We start from the raw sequence: 21594 nt of genomic DNA, 5'->3' as shown, positions 1-21594 counted from the left end.
AAGTGGACCTTGCTATAATTAGCCAATTTATACTAATATATTAACTTCCTTGCCCTCATCACATGCAAAATAAATTATGAAAAAGTGACTGACCTTTGTTCTATAAAATCTTAAAGAATAAAAGCATATTGCTTTGTTTGACGATTTAAGACCTATCATTGTTTTGAAAATTCAACAATGCTTAGACATTTAGCAATTTGTCTTAGTTTTTTTAAATCTGTGCTAAAAAACACATGCATAGTTTTTTCTAAAACTTTTAAAAATGATTATTTTCTAGTTTCGCTACAAAGAAAAAGTGTAAGTTTCTATTTCTGCCACAAGGCGTCAGTCCATGGTAACAGTAATCTTCAAAGGGTTTTACCACCACCCTGTGGATAGTTACTGACTCCAGAAAATTACATAGTAAAATATGAAAAATTACATAATAAAATATGAACAGCCCTAGGTGCCCTCTGTATGAGTAAAGGGCAATCAAGAAAAATGTGGTTGAGAGTTTATCTTCCTTTACTTTTACTAATCAGATTAGTTCTGGGGATGTTGTACACCAAATCCTCAAATGTTGCAATTCAGGTCTGAGACACTCTATCCAGAAGAGGATTAAATCCTGGGCTCACATTCACTCTTTACAGCCTTAAAGTTTTAAACAGTGACAGTAACTCTGCATTAGGCTCGGAGTGCTTGATTGGGTCAAGGACCAAAGCCTCTTGATGAAAGTGAAAGAGGAGAGTGAAAAAGTTGGCTTAAAGCTCAACATTCAGAAAACTAAGATCATGGCATCTGGTCCCATCACTTCATGGGAAATAGATGGGTAAACAGTGGCTGACTTTATTTTGGGGGCTCCAAGATCACTGCAGATGGTGATTGCAGCCATGAAATTAAAAGACACTTACTCCTTGGAAGGAAAATTATGACTAACCTAGATAGCATATTAAAAAGCAGAGACATTACTTTGCCAACAAAGGTCCGTCTAGTCAAGGCTATGGTTTTTCCAGTGGTCATGTATGGATGTGAGAGTTGGATTGTGAAGAAAGTTGAGGGCCGAAGAATTGATGCTTTTGAACTATGATGTTGGAGAAGACTCTTGAGAGTCCCTTGGATTGCAAGGAGATCCAACCATCCATCCTAAAGGAGATCAGTCCTGGGTGTTCACTGGAAGGACTGATACTGAAACTGAAACTCCAGTACTTTGGCCACCTCATGTGAAGAGTTGACTCACTGGAAAAGACCCTGATGCTGGGAGGGATTGGGGGCAGGAGGAGAAGGGGACGACAGAAGATGAGATGACTGGATGGCATCACCTACTCAAAGGACGAGTTTGAGTAAACTCCAGGAGTTGGTGATGGACAGGGAGGCCTGGCGTGCTGCAATTCATGGGGTCGCAAAGAAATCTGCTTGCTAATGCAGGAGCCTCCAGAGACGTGGGTTTGATCCCTGGGTAGGGAAGATCCCTGGAGAAAGAAATGGCAACCCACTCCAGCATTCTTGCCTGGAAAATTCCACTAATGGAGGAACCTAGAAGGCTACAGTCCATGGGGTCACGACGAGTTGGACACGATTGAGCTACTGAGCCTGTATGCGGGCGCGGGCGCATACAGCCAAGGCATTCATGTTAGAGTTTTGAGAACCACTGCTTTAAAGAACTGTATGAATGCACAATAGTTGGGAGATTAAAGAAAGGCGAGGAGAAGGGAGAGAGGGACGGAGAGAAGGAAAGGAAAGGAAAGAAAATCGAGGATCAAGGGGGCGCGGAGCCAACCTCAGGCAGAGGACCGGGCTCTCTGAAAGAAAATCAGGAGTGGCCGGATGGCTCGGTAGGGAAAAAAACCTAAATTGGGCTCTGGGACCTCCCAGGACCGTCCAGTCAAGCAGGAGCCCGGCGACGCCGGGCACCGGCAGGTGGCGCTGGACGGGCAGTTGACAAGGAGGCGGGGTCTGCCCCGGGAGCCAAGGCTAGCTCTCTGGAGGCACGGGCGCCGCGTGGGGCTGGCTGGCTCCTCCGGGTAGGGGCTGCGGCCGCAGCTTACCGTCAGGTCACGCCGAGAAGCGGGTGAGTGCCTTGAATCGTTCTGGTTCGCCTTGCTCCCTGTCTCTGGGTGTCCCCGCGAGGCCGGGCGCCGGCTCCCAGCCTCGGGAGGGGTGTAGCGGGTTGCGATCCGTCCCAGGACTCGGGCGGCGGCGCTTGTGGGCGAGCACAGCTCAATTTGCCCCTTGTGGGGTGCTTCGGGACTCGCTGCCTTCCAGCGAACTCTCCGCAGAGCACACTGCTCCATTGAGGACGGTCCAGGGGCTGGCAGACGGGGACTCACAGAAAAACCTCGCTGGGGACTCAGGGGATATGATGAGTTGTTAAGTTTGTCCTAAGGTCGGGCTCTGATGTCAAGTTTTCCAACTTGGCAAAAGCGTCACGAGTTTGTATAGCATTGATGAATGATTGGTATATAGCACGTAAAATTGTGCAACTTGTCCAGGGTTCCTGTAACAGAAAGTTCTTATTTTAAGTCCTGGGAACATTAGTCTGACTCTCAGGATCCGCGTTGGGTTCAAATTCCCTCCAAATAGTCAAGCAAGGCTTTATATTTGTCAGAGGTCAAAACCACTGGAAGTTTGTAGACATAAAATTTACCAACACTTCCAAGTTCCCGACTCTGTTCTTTTTTTAAAAAATTTTTCTTCTTCATTTAACAAAAGTTCACTCATTTAGCACAGAATGTTAAGCACAGGGAGGAAGCAATGCCTAACAACACAGCCCAGTGGGAAAAAGTCTTCCATTTACATAGTTAAATGTGGTAGTTTGCAGTTGAAAGTATAGATAGAAGGTTTGGAAATGCAACAAAACTCACGATGTATCACAGTCATTGAGTTTCTTCATATTCTGAATTCTTTGACATTAACATAAGTCAGTTGGGCTGTGTTAATATTTAGCAGGGGAAAAAAAAAGAAAAAAAAATATTTAGCAGGAACGTCAGATCCTGGTACAGCAAAATGGAACAGTCACATCAGAAATATGCTTTGGGTTTTAATGGTGATGAAAGAAATACATTTCGGGTTTTAATGGATCAAATTCTAGAGTTCCTAACATCTGAATACTGTGCTGTTTCCTGTTGTTTGTGTTGATGAAAAAATCTTATTGTAGAACTTAAATTATATATTTGGTTAATGTGTGAGGGAAAGCAACATATTTTATTTGACTGACATTTTATTTTCTTGGCTTCAGGGCACAAGCTCCCTTGCTGCCTGGGTTTTCTTTTGCTCTTCCACATGGTTTTCCTACCACACAGATGAACGGCTGGACACCTTCCTGGGGCCACTCTGGCTTTTCACCCAGATTCTGTACGCAGTGGCTCTCAATCAGCAAATACTGCCAGCTTGCTAGATGCCCCAAGGCCAGGGCCAGATGACAGCCCTCACCCTTCTCATGCCTCCTTCTGTCCATAAGATTTTGTCTTCCTTTCCAATACATTGCACTACCGTGTAGTCAGCTGTTGAAATGTCTGCCTTGTCTCCTAAACTTTGAGGTTTTTGAAGGCAGAGTCTCCATCTCATTTAACTTTATATTCCCACTGCCTACCTTGCTCACAGTATGGTTAATGACTTAATATTGAATAAGTATAGATTTGTATGTTAAAAATCTTTACCATCCTGAAACTCACAGTTAAAACATCTTCTAAACATAGTGAATTATTTGTCTTTGATTACAATAGATAGACCTTGTATTCCTAGTCACATACAAACTCCCAAATTACCACAATAATAGTGTTAGATCACCAAATGATTTGGAATAATACTTCTTAAGGAAATAGACTATAAACTGCTCCAGAGCAGACATGAAATCTCTTTTCTCCTTTTCCTCCCTTATTGTCAGTCATAGATTTGCACTCATAGATACTTAATGATTGCCATATGCTTTACTCGAAACTCTTTCAACTGCCAGTGATACATACCCAACTCAAACTAGCAAGCAAAATAGGAATGTATTGACTTGTGTAACCAAAAAATTCAGGATCTGGTTTCAGAGACTCTAAATACTTGAATATGCCAGGACTCTTCTGTGTCTGTCCCCATTTGTTGCCTAGGCTTCTGTGTGTTGGCTTTCTTCTGTCCTTCCTCCTTTCAGCATGCAGAAGAAGGCATGGTAGGCTTGTATCATCCCAATATAACAAAATGTTAAAGACATCTTCTATTTATCTTCCACTTCCAAATATAAATGTATCAGAGAAGGACTCTATTTGGCTCAAATAGAGATGTGTACCATCCCCCAAATAATCAGTGTGATGAATAGAATAGAGGACTGTCATTAGTTAAGACTGAGTCACATGCCCACGTCTGTGGCCAAAGAGGGCATTTCTTTGGATAGGAAATGTGTTTTAGATCATAAAAATAAGTGGGGAAAAAATGTGGGTAGACCAAAACAAATAATTTCAGCAGGAATATTGTGAAATTTTGAAAGAAGCAAAATATGGAAAATGTTCTCAGAGCACTTCAACAAAGGTGCATTACGTAAAGACGGCTCCTCTTTATTCTTTGTGAAGCTCAAACCTCTAAAAGTTGGAGAATGGGGACCTCCCCAGTGGTCCAGTGGTTAAGACTCTGTGTTTCCAATGCAGGGGATCCAAATTTGACCCCTGGTTGGGGAACTAAGATCCCACATGCTGCTCAGCACAGCTAAAAAATAAAAAGAAATAATTTCTCTTAACTTGGAGAAAGTTTTGATGTGTTTTAAACTACTGGAAACAACTTTCCACTTAATAAAGTATGACAAGTGGTCTAAAATCCCATGAACAGATGAGCCTAGAAGGCTGTAGTCCATGGGGTCACAAAAGAGTCAGCCATGACTTAGCGACTAAACAACAAAAACAAAATTCAGAAACACTTGGAATGTTTCTATCAGTCAAATGATTGAATAGCTAATCTTTTCTTATTGAATTTCATAATGGACAAATTGGTGATATATTCCTATGGAAATAAATTTAGAACTAATAAAACAGTGAATAATATTGTGACATCATATGTTTCCCTTTCCTAAAAAATGTTACATCAAGCCCATGTGAGGATCTGTGAAGGGTGTTAAGGAAAGTTCAGTTCAGTTCAATTCAGACCCCATGGGCTGCAGCACACCAGGCCTCCCTGTCCATCACCAACTCCTGGCGTTTACTCAAACTCATGCCCATTGAGTTGATGATACCATCCAACCATCTCATCCTTTGTCCTCCCCTTCTCCTCCTGTCTTCAATCTTTCCCAGCATCAGGGTCTTTTCCAGTGGGTCAGCTCTTCGCATCAGGTGGCCAAAGTATTGGAGTTTCAGCTTCAACATCAGCCCTTCCAATGACTCTTCAGGACTGATTTCCTTTAGGATGGACTGGTTGGATCTCCTTGCAGTCCGAGGGACTCTCAAGAGTTCTCCAACACTGCATTTCAAAAGCATCAATTCTTCCGTGCTCAGCTTTCTTTATGGTCCAACTCTCACATCCGTACATGACTACTGGAAAAACCAAAGCTTTGACTAGATGGACCTTTGTTGGCAAAGTAATGTCTCTGCTTTTTAATATGCTGTCTAGATTGGCCATAACTTTCCTTTCAAGGAGTAAGAGTCTTTTAATTTCATGGCTGCAATCACCATCAGCAGTGATTTTGAAGCCCCCCAAAAAATAAATCTGCCACTCTTTCCACTGTTTCCCCATCTATTTGCCATGAAGTGATAGGGCCAGATGCCATGATCTTAGTTTTCTGAATGTTGAGCTTTAAGCCAACTTTTTCACTCTCCTCTTTCATCAAAAGACTCTTTAGTTCCTCTCCACTTTCTGCCATACGGGTGGTGTCATCTGCATTTCTGAGGTTATTGATATTTCTCCCAGCAATCTTGATTCCAGCTTGTGCTTCATCCAGCCCAGCATTTCTCCTGATGTAGTCTGCATATAAGCTAAATAATCAGGGAGACAATATACAGCCTTGATGTACTCCTTTCCCGATTTGGAACCAGTCTGTTGTTCCATGTCCAGTTCTAACTGTTGCTTCCTGACCTGCATACAGAGTTCTTAAGGGGCAGGTCAGGTGGTCTGGTATTCCCATCTCTTTCAGAATATTCCAGAGCTTGTTGTGGTCCACACAGTCAAAGGCTTTGGCATAGTCAATAAAGCAAAAATAGATGTTTTTCTGGAACTCTCTTGCTTTTTCGATGATCCAGCAGATGTTGGCGATTTGATCTCTGGTTCCTCTGCCTTTCCTACAACCAGCTTGAACATCTGGAAGTTCACAGTTCAAGTACTGTTGAAGCCTGGCATGGAGAATTTTGAGCATTACTTTACTAGCCGGTGAGATGAATGCAATTGTGCAGTTAGTTTGAGTATTCTTTGGCATTGCCTTTCTTAGGGACTAGAATGAACACTGACCTTTTCCAGTCCTGTGGCCACTGATGCATTTTCCAAATTTGCTGGCATATTGAGTGCAACACTTTCACAGCATCATCTTTTAGGATATGAAATAGCCCAACTGGAATTCCATCATCTTCACTAGCTTGTTCATAATGATGCTTCCTAAGGCCCACTTGACTTCACATTCTAGGATGTCTGGCTCTAGTGATCACTCTGATCACTCTGATCACTCTGGCTCTGAGTGATCACACCATTGTGATTAACTGGATCCTGAAGATGTTTTTTGTATAGTTCTTCTGTGTATTCTTGCTACCTCTTCTTAATACCTTCTGCTTCTATTAGATCCATACCATTTCTGTCCTTTATTGAGCCCATCTTTGTGTGAAATGTTCCCTTGGTATCTCTGGTTTTCTTGAAGACCTCTAGTCTTTCCCATTCTATTGTTTTCCTCTATTTCTTTGCATTGATTGCTGAGGAAAGCTTTCTTATCTCTCCTTGCTATTCTTTGGAACTCTGCATTCAAATGGGTATATCTTTCCTTTTCTCCTTTGCTTTTCGCGTCTCTTCTTTTCACAGCTATTTGTAAGGCCTCCTCGAACAGCCATTTTGCTTTTTTGCATTTCTGTTTCTTGGGAATGGTCTTGATCCCTGTCTCCTGTACAGTGTCACAAACCTCCGTCCATAATTCATTAGGCATCTTTTATCTGGTAGGAAGTGTGACAAAATAATTTCCTTGGGGCTAACCAGGAGAGTGGGCATGTCAGTGATTGAATACATCTCAACAACCCCACTGGAAAAATACTAGCAATGCATGTCTTGCAACAAAACCATGTCTGTAACTCCGATGGGAAAATGGCACTCTGAAGATACAACATTTCAGTCCTTCATGGTGCTATTAGGGTTCACCTTATTAGACTGTCTATTCTGTTTGTTTTCTGAAACTAAGAATACATATACCCATAAAATCATTTTACTATTGTTTCAGATTCGTGTCAACCCCAAAAATCTATTAAAACAGAGCTTTCTGAAGTATAATCTTATATCATCAAACTCTAACCACCACTGACAATATTGTTACTCTTGAAAAACTGCATTCCCAATTCTATTTCTCTTTGAGGGGAATTAACTTTTTCCTCCAAATGAACACCTGAAGTTAAAGTATCCTAAAATAAAAGGCAACATCTGACTTCTTTGAATTCCATATAGATACCTGGGTCATTTATTGCACTGATAGCTGGACAAAGAAATACACTTACCATTGACACAAGAGCACATGTTTGAATTTTTAGATTATAATGTGAGGTTAAATGAGTCACTCAGTCACTGTATTTTAAACTGTATTTTGTCACACTAGCCCTCATATGAGTTAATTTTTCATATTTCCCTATCATCAAACATTAATATCATAAATAACACAGACATGAAGACAGTAATTTTTATTTTCATAGGTGACTGAAGCCATACTATTTTATAGAATTAATGGAGAGCAGACAAGACATCACAAACCAAGAAGAACTTTGGAAAATGAAGCCTAGAAGAAATCTAGAAGAAGATGATTATTTGGTAAAATAGTAATTAAAATCTATAAATAATTCAAATGCTGTTCAGTATCTCCTAATGTTGTAAATAAGTGATTTTCACCCTTTGCTGTGATTCCTGGTACTGATATTGTGATGGGTAAAGGGCAGTGTGGGCAATAAGAGAACCTGTACCTTGATGGTCATGAACTTAGCCAAATAACCTTGAATAAGTCGCTGAAAACCCTGGGTCTTGGTTTATCTATAAAGTGAGAGAGTTGGACCAGATCATCTCCAAGGCCCTCCCAATTCTTTCTAATACTCTGTGGGTCTCAGTTTTTTGAACAAGTCATCAATGCCCATATAACAGTAGCTTTGCAAACGTGCTTTTTTATAGGCACCATGGCATCTTACCAAGAGATCATCAAGTTAATTAACGATTCACTATTTAACCAAAGAAATTCAATTTTGGAATAAGAATCATCTGTCACACTTTTACCCCACATCAAGATTAAATGCTTTTTACTAACTTACTGACTTAATGAGTGGTGGAAAATGAGTGGTTCCAAACCACTTAATGAATGGTTCCAAACTTTTTAGCCTTCCAACTGATATCAACTACAGTTTTAACGGAAAGTATTTATTTTATCTTAGTTATCTTAATAGAAAAAAATTAAGTAGTACAAGTAGATACTGTCTAAAATGTGCATAAAATCATTCTCATTTTTCAAGTGAACTGTCTTGCTTACTGTCCCACAATTCTTCACCCTTAACCAGAAAATCGATCTCAGTGGACTATTTTAACATGCAGAGATGGCAGAATCTACATCAAGCTCAGCTCCCTTCTAAATGGAGTAATTGGAAAAATTACTGGATGTAGCTGTGATTTATTACTGAAAGTAAAAGTCAAATGACAAGAGGTCATTTTTAAACACGAAAAATGATACCGAACTATGTGAATTAAAGTTACTCTGCAGAAAGTGAGGAAATAAGATAATCAGTAACATCATTTTGAGCATTAAAATGTTATAGGTCTGCATACAGAGCTATAAGAAATTAGGAATGACATATTGAGTGAAAAATTTATTCATAAAGTAACAATATGAAACACTGATATGTTTCTATTTTGTTTTTTTTAAATTTGCTGCTATATCAGTCAGTTGTGGAAGTGACAAACTAAACACACACTTTTGAATCGTTGACTACCCATAAAGGCAACTGGGTAAAGAAATATAACTTTCTCAGGAAACAGATCATGCCTGTGGGATTTAACTCCTTACATCGTCTTTGTACCATTTAACAATTTATCTGTTAGTACTTACACAAATGAAATATTTTGTGACTATAAGTCTATAGGATGGGGGAGAGGGATAAATTGGGAGACTGGGCTTGACATATACACACTACCAAATATAAAACAGATAACTAATAAAAACCTACTGTACAGCATAGAGAACTCTGCTCAGTACTCGGTAATGACCTATCTGGGGAAAGAATCTGGAAAAGAGTGGATATATGTATATGTATAACTGATTCTCTCTGCTGTGTTGCAGAAACTAACACAACATTGTAAATCAACTCTACTCCAATAGAAATTAATTTTTTAAAAAGACTACATGATGCAAATTACATGTTTTTATCTAATAGTAATGACTGTATTATTCCTGGTCCTTTGTACTTGAATGAATGAAGAATTCATTCTTCAGATCTTCACAGAGAGTTGTCCAGTAACCATAAAAATTATAAAACAAATATGATTATGACAATTTATAAGTGTTATTATTTTTACCAAGGATGACTGGATTTTTTTTTTTTTAGTTTTTCAGTTTTCATTTCCCAGTTGCATTACTTGATTCTTTTATGCTTGCAAGATAGAAACACAGTGGTCTGAGATCTAGTGAATGTATCTGAAGCATGTATTTCTTCTGACTTAAAGAAAAATGAATAACAGGAATTATGGAGAACCCCAACAATAAGAAGGAAATGGCAACCCACTCCAGTAATCTTGCCTAGAGAATCCTGTGGGTAGAGGAGCCTGGTGGGCTGCTATCCATATGGTCACACAGAGTTGGACATGACTAAAGTGACTTAGCATGCATGCATGCATTGGAGAAGGAAATGGCAACTCATTCCAGTATTCTTGCCTGGAGAATCCCAGGGACAGAGGGGCCTGGTGGGCTGCCGTCTATGGGGTTGCACAGAGTCGGACGCGACTGAAGCGACTTAGCAGCAGCAGCCAACAAAAATAGGATATCTAAGTGCACTTTTGATCATTACCACATAGTGTATGCCATCTTCAGTTAATCAGTACCCGAAAGTAGGGTTCTAAATGTCCTTTTTTACTGATAAGCACAATGCGCAGTAAGTAATTAGTTTGAGAGACATCCCATTGTTTTCTTCAATTTTAAGATGTTTATTTTCTTTCCTTTGTAGAATAAAGACTCAGAAGAGTTCAGCATGCTGAAAAGACCTGTGCTTTTGCACTTGCACCAAACAACCCATTTTGATGAATTTGATTGCCCCCCAGAGCTTCAGCACAAACAGAAACTCTTTCCAAAGTGGCGCTTGCCAATTAAAATCGCCGCTATTGTATCATCTCTGACTTTTCTCTACACTCTTCTAAGGGAAATAATTCACCCTTTGGTGACTTCCCATCAACAGTATTTTTATAAAATTCCAATCCTGGTCATCAACAAAGTCTTGCCAATGGTTTCCATCACCCTCTTGGCACTGGTTTATTTGCCAGGTGTGATAGCAGCAGTTGTGCAGCTTCATAATGGAACTAAGTATAAGAAATTTCCACACTGGTTGGATAGGTGGATGGTAACAAGAAAGCAGTTTGGTCTTCTCAGTTTCTTTTTTGCTGTACTACATGCAATTTACAGTTTATCCTATCCGATGAGGCGATCCTACAGATATAAGTTGCTGAACTGGGCATATCAACAGGTAGGATGACATGGCTGACCATTAAACTAAAAAGTCTAAGTCTCGTAACAAATTAACTCTTTCTTATTTTAATATCAGTACCCCAAACCTCTGTTGAAACCCTGTGTTAAAAAAGTATTCTGTTCTACAGCATTGAAACAAGTATACTATCAAGGGTGAAACAGATCACCAGCCCAGGTTGGATGCATGAGACAAGTGCTCAGGGCTGGTGCACTGGGAAGACCCAGAGGGATGGGATAGAGCGGGAGGCGGGAGGGGGGATCGGGATGGGGAACACATGTAAATCCATGGCTGATTCATGTCAATGTATGGCAAAAAACCACTACAATATTGTAAAGTAATTAGCCTCCAACAAATAAAAATAAATGGAAAAAAAAAGAAAGTACTTTGTTCTAAACAAAAAAAAAATTTTAACACTTCACTAGGCTCAGTTGTATAATTCTACATGAGGAATGTCTTTTAAGCTGAAAATAGTAAGCTACAACTTTGGAGAAGGAAACGGCAACCCACTCCAGTATTCTTGCCTGGAGAATCCCATGGACAGAGGAGCCTGGCAGGCTACAGTCCACAGGGTCGCAAAGAGTCAGACACGACTGAGCGACTTCACAACTTTAACAACATAAATACGTGTTTTGTTCATGGACAGAGCCACATTTCAATCTTCTACCACCCTTAGAAGATTTATTTTTAATGCTAACTCTTTGTATTTTCTGCTTCTTTACCACATATGACAATTCTAACCATTAGCTATTATATAAATTAATAAAACAGATTATATAAATGTTGCATTCAAGGCAGGAAGTTAATAGTGCCTATGTCATTTCTCTTAGAAAAATGCAAAAAATACCATCATAAATTTGTGGAGGCCCCTAGTTATCAGGGGGCTTCCCTGGTGGCTCAGACGGTAAAGAATGCGCCTGCAATGTGGGAGACCTGGGTTCAATCCCTGGGTTGGGAAGATCCCTTGGAGGAGGACATGGCAACCCACTCCAGTATTCTTGCCTGGAAAATCCCCAGGGACAGAGGAGCCTGGTGGGCTACAGTCCTTGAGGTTGAAAAGAGTCAGACGTGAATGAGCAACTAAGTGCAGCTAGTTATCATGTCCTCCACAGTAGAGGGAGCATAGAAGGAGGTTCTTACACTGGAAACAAATGTTGTTTGCATATTTTTCACCCTCTTTTAGGTCCAACAAAAGAATGAAGATGCCTGGATTGAACATGATGTTTGGAGAATGGAAATTTACGTGTCACTGGGAATCGTGGCACTTGCAATACTGGCTCTGTTGGCTGTGACATCTATTCCATCTGTGAGCGATTCTCTGACATGGAGAGAATTTCACTACATTCAGGTAAATTATATACAAAACAACTCTGACTCCTCAGCAAGGTAAATCTTTTTGTGCTTATAATGTCATCAAGTGTATAGACTTTAGTATATAGGCTTCCGAGGTGGCACTATTGGTAAAGAACCCACCTGCCAATGACAGGAGACAGAAGAGACCAGGTTCAATCTTGGTCGATCCCTGGGTTGGGAAGATCCCCTGGAGGAGAGCATGGAAATCCACTCCAGTATTCTTGTCTGGAGAATCCCATGGACAGAGGAGCCTAGCAGGCTACAGTCCATAGGGTAGCAAAGAGTCGGACATGACTGAAGTGACTTGGCATGCACACATATAGACTTTAAGCCATAAAAAATAACATGGTTTTCCAATAACGAAGATCTCACACTTGTTCCAATTAAAAATATGCCCTTCTGTCATTTTCTCTCTTGCTTATAAATAGGGAAAATGTTTTTTAGACACATACAAAAGGCATTACTCAAAGAAAAATATTATTTCTAACATTTGAAACTCATTAGACCATTTGCTATCTGTTTAATAACAACAAATTTGATGTTTTAGAAATTCAATATTGTTTACTTAGTTCTCCAAAAACAGAAAAAAATTTTGTCTATCTCTGACTCTATTCATGCCTTTTAAGTTACATGGCTTTGTACTATCCTCCTTGAACTAGAGTTTTATCTACCAAACTATGGAATTTTATCTCTTCTAGTATATTATTTTAAACTCTTCTTTTTCCAAGTTAATTTTTTTGTAACTTACTCACTTGAAGTTTCTCAATATTCTTGGAATTCAAAATTATCTCAAAAAAAAAAATTATCTCAAATTCACCGAGGTTAACTTGCTAGTGGTAGATCACACCCTAAAAAGAACAATGTGCCAGAATTCACAAGGGGATCCATGTCTGACAATATTCAAAAGGCTGAACTTAATTCATTCCTAAGCACTGCCAAGATGCTAAACCACAATGTTGTATCTTTCTTGAGTGGACATCTTTAGAAATCTCACAAAGTCAGCGAATCCTCACTGTCCTTTCTACATATCCATGCATATACTCCAACAGATACCTTAATCATCTGATTAAGCTGGAAAGAATGTCTCCCTCTGGATTATTCAAATGTGGTTTAGAGATGGTGCCATGTTTTCCAAGCACAATAATTGCTGATTTTGTGGGTTTAGCTTGATAGCCATTAAATAATAGCCAATAGTCTATTCCTCATTAAATAACTTTCTTCTTACATTGCTCTGCCTGTCACACATATGCTGTGCGTCACTTTACAGATTTAATTACAAAGTCAAGCATTATGTCTTGACAACCCATCCCATTCCACTCAAGGTACAATACCTAGTCCATACTGCTGCTGCTGCTAAGTTGCTTCAGTTGTGTCCAACTCTGTGCGACCCCATAGACGGCAGCCCATCAGGCTCCTCCATCCCTGAGACTCTACAAGCAAGAACACTGGAGTGGGTCGCCATTTCCTCCTCCAATGCATGAAAGTGAAAAGTAAAAGTGAAGTCGCTCAGTAATGTCCGACTCTTAGGGACCCCATGGACTATAGCCTTCCAGGCTTCTCCGTCCATGGGATTTTCCAGGCAAGAGTACTGGAATGGGTTGCCATTGCCTTCTCCGACCTAGCCCATAATATGTACACAATACAAATTTAGTAAATTAATCTTCAACCAATTACATATATTTTTAAATTAATAACCTAGAAACTTTTAATTAACAATCCAAGAACTGATTACTCTATGATTTACCTTGGACATTTATATCTAAAAATATAAACTTAGCTATGTGGCTGTATTCACTGGGGCTTACTGCTGAATAATTGTGAGTTGGATTCTTTCTAGCAGTCTAGTGAATATTTCCTATAAAGTGAATAGAAGTCAAAAGATATCTAAAAGAACTATTGTCAGAATGCTATAAAACTACATAGGTGAACAATCATTTTTATAACTTTATCTGGATGGTGCCAAGTATCCCAGTGCAAGCTAAAATTTTTCTTCATGTCTACATATCTCTGTTTTGTTCAAACATTGAGATAATTGTTAGTGTTTTTCCACTTTATCAAAAATGTTTGATTTTTTAAACAAAGGCCAAGATCATTCTAGTATTAATATACCAAAATCATAGTCAATAACTTTGTTGTTGTTGTTCAGTAGCCAAGTCATGTCTAACTCTTCATGACCCCATGTACTGCAGCCTGCCAGGCTTCCCTGTCCCTCACCATCTCTTGGAGTTTGCTCAAACTGAATCACCTTAGTTGCCTTCATAATTGATAAAGATCACTAGTATCAAGTTGATTTTGCACTGACCTTCAGTCAACCTACCAATATTTATTGAGCACTTAAAATGTGCAAATCATTGTGTTGATTCTATAGGGATCCTGTGATGATAAGACAGAGTTTCTGAGTTTAGATGTCTCTTGTTGAGCAGAATTAAGGCAAATACACAAGGGATAAAGCATCATAAAATAAATATCATAAGAGAGAGAAACAAGGTATGGAGAAAGGTAAGACCGTGTTACTGATTATCTGAGACCAAAAGGAGAATGGTTGTGAATTTCCTCAACTTAAATAGCCTGGAGACAAAGGCATTACCCACATGTAGGAAGAGTAGAAAGAGATGAGAGGACAATAACAGATGAACGGAAGAATTTCTAAGCAACATAACAGATCTAGATGATAGAGAATGAAATAAACTCTTAATGAACCATTCTCACCAAGATAATTCTTTTTCTCTTTTGCAGAGCAAGCTGGGAATTGTTTCCCTTCTATTGGGTACAATACATGCATTGATTTTTGCCTGGAATAAATGGGTAGATATAAAACAGTTTGTATGGCATACACCTCCAACTTTTATGATAGCTGTTTTCCTTCCAATTGTTGTCCTGATATGCAAAGTCATACTACTCCTGCCGTGCTTGAGGAAGAAGATACTGAAGATTAGACATGGTTGGGAAGATGTCACCAAAATTAATAAAACTGAGATGTCTTCTCAGTTGTAGAATTGCTGTTTATACACATTTTTGTCCAATATTGATATATTTTATCATAAACACTTCAAATTTGTATTTGTTTAATAAAAGGACCACTTGAGGATCTTAACATATCTCTTTGTTTATGGGTGATGTTTGAAATATATGTATTTCCTTTCAGATTTGATTCAAAGTGAGAAATTAATCTTTAGTACATTCCCTATGTTCAGTAAAGCTGAGCATAACAAAATAATCACATCTGATTTATCAGACTACATAACATTATAAATAATAAAAGGCCTTAAAATATCAGTCCCTGATACTCCTTAAAAGTTATCATGAGCCATGAAAAAAGATACTACCTGATGGCCAGTAGGCACATGAAATGATGCTCAGCATCGCTAATTATGAGAGATGCAAATCAAAACTACAATGAGGTACCACCTGACACCAGTCAGAATGGCCATCATTAAAACCTCTACAAATAACAAAAGCTGGAAAGGATGTGGAGAAAAGGAACCCTCCTCCACTGTTGGTGGGAATGTAAGTTGGTGCAGCCACTGTGATAAATGATTTGGAGATTCCTCAGAAAACTAAAAATGGAATTACCATATTACCCAGCAATCCCATTGCTGGACATATATCCAAATAAAACTATAGCTCAAAAAGATACATGCACCCTAGTATTAATTGCTGCACTACTCACAATAGCCAAGACATGGAAACAACCTAAATATCCATTGACAGATGAATGGATGAGATATGGTACTTACATACAATGAAATACTACTCAGTCATAAAAAAGAAAAACTTGGATACAGCTAGAGATTATCATACTAAGTGAAGTAAGTCAGAAATAAAAAGAGAAATATCATACGATATCACTTGTATGTGGAATCAAATTATGACACAAATGAACCTATCTATGAAACAGACTCAGACATAGAGAACAGACTGGTAACTGCCAAGTGGGAGAGAGTTGAGGGAGGGATGAAGTGGGAGATTTGGATTAAAAGATGTAAGTTTTTATATATAGAATGAATAATCAACAAGGTCCTACTCTACAGCACAGAACTATATTCAATATCCTATGATAAACCATAATGGAAAAGAATATTTTTAAATAAGAATGTATATATTTGTATAACTGAATCATGTTGCTGTACATCAGTAAGTAACATTATAAATCAACTATACCTCAATTTTTTTTAAAAGGTTACCTAAATCTACAACACAAGTATATCCCGTGTTTATGACTGTTGTTAAAGAAACTTCTTTTCCTGTAACTAGATGTTATTCATATAACACCTATCTCAAAAAAACACATGAATATACAAGTAAAGCAGCAGAATAAGTTCAGATACACATCCAGGCAAAATAAAACTCAGGTTTTCCAGGAAAAAAGGTAAATTCAATTTTCTACATTTGAGTTAGGTAAAACTCAGTTTAAACTTTAATACATTGGCCAAAGTGTTGTCAATTTGACTCCATATTGAAAACTATTTCTTTGAGTTGCTTTTCATTGCTTCTATTATTACAGTCATACATAATGTCCTGCCAAAGAGGACCCTACCTCTCTGCCTGACCATTAAACTAAAAAGCCTTTTTTTCAGCTCATAGAGAGATACTCTGACCCTGCCCACCTGTGAATCAGTTCAGTCAGTTCAGTTACTCAGCCATGTCCAACTCTTTGCAACCCCATGGACTGAAGCACGACAGGCTACCCAGTCCTTTACCATCTCCTGGAGCTTGCTCAAATTCATGTCCATTGAGTCAGTGATGCCATCCAACCATCTCATCCTCTGTCTTCCCCTTCTCTTCCCGCTTTCAATCTTTCCCAGGATCAGCCTTTTCCAATGAGTCAGCTCCTCATATCAGGTGGCCCAAAGTATTGGAGTTTCAGCTTCAACATCAGTCCTTCCAATGAGTATTCAGGACTGATTTCCTTTAGGATGGACTGGTTTGATCTTGCAGTTCAAGGAATTCTCAAGAGTCTTCTCTATCACCACAGTTCAAAAGCATCGATTCTTTGGTGCTCAGCTTTCTTTATGGTCCAACTCTCACATCCGTACATGACTACTGGAAAAACCATAGCTTTGACTAGATGGACCTTGGTCGGCAAAGTAATGTCTCTGCTTTTTAATATGCTGTCTAGGTTGATAAAAAAAAGTTAATAGCTTTTCTTCCAAGGAGCAGGCATCTTTTAATTTCATGGCTGCTACCACCATCTGCAATGATTTTGGAGCCCAAAAAAATAAAGTCTCCCACTGTTTCCATTGTTTTCCCTTCTATTTGCCATGAAGTGCCACCTGTGAATAGCTACAACAAAAAGAAGAGATTAACACACCCCTTCCAAAGGCTGGCCCTTCCAGGAGATGTTTTGCAAGACTGAAGACCTTTTTGCTTTACTCCCCTACCGCATCTCCCTTTCTACTCACTTTACTTCCCCAATGCCTCTCCCTCTCTATTCTGCCTTTGGACATTAGTTCCTCACTGCTTCTCTCTCATACTTTATAAAAGATGCTGAAATCCAGACCCCAACAAGATGTTTACTTTGAGACCATCTTCTCGGTCATAAAGTCATATTCCTTGCCTCACCACCTCATCTTTCAGATTCACTGGACTATTGTGCACCAAGCAGAGAGCACTTGGACTCTGTGAGGACCATGAACCATATCCTCAGAGAGCAAACTAGACATCAACTATCAGGGCTCACTAACCCAACTGACTATACACCAGAGGTTTTTCATAACTGGCAAAATTAACTATAAACTGAGTCTTTTATACAGATAAGTTATTTATTATGATTAAAGACAATAGAGCTAATGCTAATGGTGGTGGTGTTTAGTTGCTAAGTCATGTCCGACTCTTCTGCAACCCTTTTGTAGCCACGTGTTCTGGGAAACAAACTCACTCAGAAGGACAATGCAGATAGTGGAATGCAGTTTATTACATGGTGGGCCCAAAGCAGAGTCTCCTCGTAGCCAAGGACCCCAACCAGTTTTGGTGAAAACCTTATATACCCTAAGTGTACTTGCTCAAACCCACCTCCCCAAATTCCTTGAAACTAGTCTGGACAAGGTAAAAGAGAGATATGATCCAAGTTAACCCATGATTCATGTGGTATAAGCCTAGATAGTTAAACAGTGGACATTTAGCAATAGGCCTGTGGTCATAGCCCAATAAACATAATGGAATTTACAACTTTGTTCTGTTACAGAGATAATTAGCATATTCTTTTAGGTGACAGAGAATCCAAGTACAAGCCCTGAGGCCCTTTTATCCGGAGGGTCTGGTTTTCCTTTGGTATGCCATTTCTATAAACACCAGGCACACAGTTCAGAGTCCACTGGGAGGGTGACCATGCTTGTAGCCTAATGTTCACAGCCTGGCCTAAGACAGAGTCCAGCTCTGTCTGTTTCCTCCTTCAACCCCATGGACTGTAGCCTGCCAGGTTCCTCTGTCCATGGGATTTCCCAGGCAAGTATAGTGGAGTGAGAAGCCATTTCCTTCTCCAGGGGGATCCTCTTGACCCAGGGACTGAATACTTGTCTCATGCACTGTAGGTAGATTCTTTACCACTAAACCACCTGGGAAACAAATGCTAATGGTACAAATTAGGAAAAACAACTAGTATATTCATTGAGTGAAATTCCGTTTTTTTAACTTTTTGTTCTATTGTTTTTGCTGTTCAGTTGCTAAGTGGTGTCTGACTCTTTATGACACCATGGACTGCAGCACGCCAGGCTTCTCTGTCTTTCACTATCTCCTGGAGCTTGCTCAAACTCATGTCCACTGAGTCAGTGGTGCCATCCAACCATCTCATCCTCTATCTCCCCATTCTCCTCCTGCCCTTAATCTTTCCCAACATCAAGGTCTTTTCCAATGAGTCAGCTCTTTGCATCAGGCTGCCAAAGTATTGCAGTTTCAGCTTCAGCATTAGTCCTTCCAAGGAATATTCAGGGTTGATTTCCTTAAGGACTGACTAGTTTGATCTTCTTGCTGTCCAAGGGAGTCTCAAGAATTCTCTAGCACCACAGTTTGAAAGCATCTATTCTTCAGTGTTCAGCCTTCTTTATGGTCCAACTCTTACATTCATACAGGACCACCTGGAAAACCATAGCTTCAACTGTACAGACTTTTGTCAGCAAAGTTATGTCTCTGCTTTTTAATGTGCTGTCTAATTTTGTTCTGTTATAAAAGATGATTATTCATTATTACATGGGCGCTAAGGCACCTTCTGGAGTGTAAATTTGCATTTTAAATGTTATTGGGATTTAGACATATAGATACATATTGCAGACAGTGTTGAGGGTGAACAACTGCAAATAAAGTAGACAATAGTGTCTTGAGAAATAATTCACCATAAGAGAAAAAGGAATCCAGGGCTCTAGGATTTCAAATCAGATGCGGCAAAGAGATGTAACTACAAGACCATTTAACTAAGTGTGACATGTGTTATGCCATAATCAACCAGCTCTGCTATGCAGGAGTCAAGTGCCTGCATTCCCAACTGCATTCCCATTCTGCAAGATGGCAGAATGTTAGCATCTCCAGTTCTGAGAGGGAGAAATTGAGTTTCAGCCTTTCTGGTACTAAGATATCACAGAGGCTGCAGCTTGGGACAGGGTTCCAATCTGAAGTAGCATTTCATTGTAGGGACAACAGCTGAGTTCTGGCTTGGTTACTGGAGTCCTCTCTCTGTTAGCCATGGTAATAAGAGACCTCAGACCTATTCTGAAAGACAGAATCCCTGGTAATAGGAGATAGGAAGTCTACAAGGCCCTTACAAGTAAAACACAAAAACCTCTAGATTCAATTTGTACTCAAGGGCTATTGAAAACTAGACCATTAACTCTTTGTATCTTTTCTAAATTTTAAACAATGTTTGTTAATATTGTTATAAGCAGAAGAAAACAATAAAAGTTGTCTTAAAAAGAATAAATATTATATTCTAGTATAAGCTTAGATTTCCTGTTACTCAATGAAATTGTATAAAACAACTCCCATATACCAGGCCCAGTGCTAGACGGAGAATATATGAAGATATAAATGACCTACTTCCTACTTACAGCCTCATAGGGAAGACAAATTTTAGTACAGCAATGAATTCTAGATTTACTAGTATCACTAAAGAGGAAATGGCCAGCTCTGTTTAAAAGGGCAAGTCACGAAGTTGTGAGGTTGATCTAAAAATTAACTATTTGAGCTGGGTTTTTAAACTATAAGTAAGAGTCCTTCAGCTAGAATGGGAAGATAGGTAGCATAGTAAGCAGCATGGAGCTGCAAAATGATGCAGAAAAACATATTGGAAGGACTAACATTCAGGAATAGAGCAGGTGAAGGAAATACCAGAGTGGGTAGGGATCTGGACTTTGTCCTCCAAGGATTAGGGAGGTCACTGAAAAATTTTAAATGGGCACTTAATATGATCATATTTGTAATTTAGAAAGATTTATCTGTAGACTGTCCAGGAGATAGGTTTGCTAAGGGTTGGGGGAGGAGCAGAAGTGGTGGTACAAAGGGTGAAGGCAAGTTAGAAGGCTGGAAAAATATCTAAGGAGACAACAGCAGTATCCCAAGACAGAGGCCCTAAGTTTTCAAACAGGTTGTTACAGAGGGAATGGATAAAAGAGGAGAGCTAATGAAACATGGTAGGAAGATGGAATTTCCAGGAACTCATGACCAGTGGACCATGAGGAGTGAGGAAGGGGAAGGCATTTAAAATGGGACTTATTTGCCTGGAAGACTTACAGAATGATGCCATTAAACAGGGTAGGGAATTCTACAGGAGGAGCATATTTTTTTAACCAAAGTGAAAACAGAGTAAGGATTCTGTAAACTGTATGCTATTTACAAAACATAGTTGTTAACAAATTCCATGTGATCTTTTTGTTTCATTATACACAAATATAATTATGAAAGACATACAATTTGTGGCAGTGGGAAGGAAAAGTAAGGTATTTCCCTGCCCTTTTGATAAGGTTTTGTTTTGTTTAGTTTTTAACACAGTCGCGGAGGACAGTCACACAGGGTCTCCCTAGAGCACAAAGAACATCTAGAAAACTGCCAGCCAGGAGCCTGGTGCCTTTCTTCCTCAGAGCTTCCTTTCCTGCTCAAAATGAAGGCTGCTGGGGTTTATTTTCTTGAAGTATTTGCTCTACAGGAATCTTATAATTTTCAGTTTAAAAAAAACTACTAAAATGATGCCTTCTTATTGTTGTAATAATGAGTTGGATTTAATGATGTTTAAAGACATTAAAAAAGAAGTTTATGATCATGATCTGATTTTCAGACTATAGACTGCATGTCTAAGGAAGCCTGTAAGAAATTATGACCTATTAAACTTGGGACTGCTAAAATTAAACATTTGAAATAATAATAAAAATATGTAAGTTAATTGGTAACATTAATTCTAGAACTTTATTTTCCAAGAAAAGGAACA

General features: G+C 39.2%; 1 protein-coding gene and 1 long non-coding RNA gene across 2 annotated transcripts in view; one reads left to right on the top strand and one right to left on the bottom strand.

Moving 5' to 3' along the window:
- The window catches only part of LOC110151609 (uncharacterized), a 60833-nt gene that overhangs the window by 19954 nt on the left and 19285 nt on the right, over positions 1 to 21594 (bottom strand). The window lies entirely within an intron of this gene.
- On the top strand, positions 1944 to 15283 carry STEAP1 (STEAP family member 1). The gene is made up of 5 exons (XM_070467373.1): positions 1944 to 2047; positions 7818 to 7932; positions 10320 to 10832; positions 12016 to 12180; positions 14922 to 15283. The coding sequence occupies exons 2-5, from the start codon at positions 7849 to 7851 to the stop codon at positions 15177 to 15179; spliced, it is 1020 nt and encodes a 339-aa protein (XP_070323474.1). The 5' UTR covers positions 1944 to 2047; positions 7818 to 7848; the 3' UTR covers positions 15180 to 15283.

The sequence above is a fragment of the Odocoileus virginianus genome, chromosome 1, assembly GCF_023699985.2.
Source record: "Odocoileus virginianus isolate 20LAN1187 ecotype Illinois chromosome 1, Ovbor_1.2, whole genome shotgun sequence".
Taxonomy (NCBI): domain Eukaryota; kingdom Metazoa; phylum Chordata; class Mammalia; order Artiodactyla; family Cervidae; genus Odocoileus; species Odocoileus virginianus.
The sequence above is the reverse complement of the archived record's forward strand: the minus strand, read 5'-3'. Positions and strand labels throughout refer to the sequence as shown.

Excerpts from the sequence above, each read along its gene's own strand:
- STEAP1 (XM_070467373.1), top strand. The coding sequence starts at position 7,849 with ATGGAGAGCAGACAAGACATCACAAACCAAGAAGAACTTTGGAAAATG. Across the intron at positions 10,833-12,015 it reads TGAACTGGGCATATCAACAG|GTCCAACAAAAGAATGAAGA; the intron begins GTAGGATGACAT and ends ACCCTCTTTTAG. Across the intron at positions 12,181-14,921 it reads GAGAATTTCACTACATTCAG|AGCAAGCTGGGAATTGTTTC; the intron begins GTAAATTATATA and ends TCTCTTTTGCAG.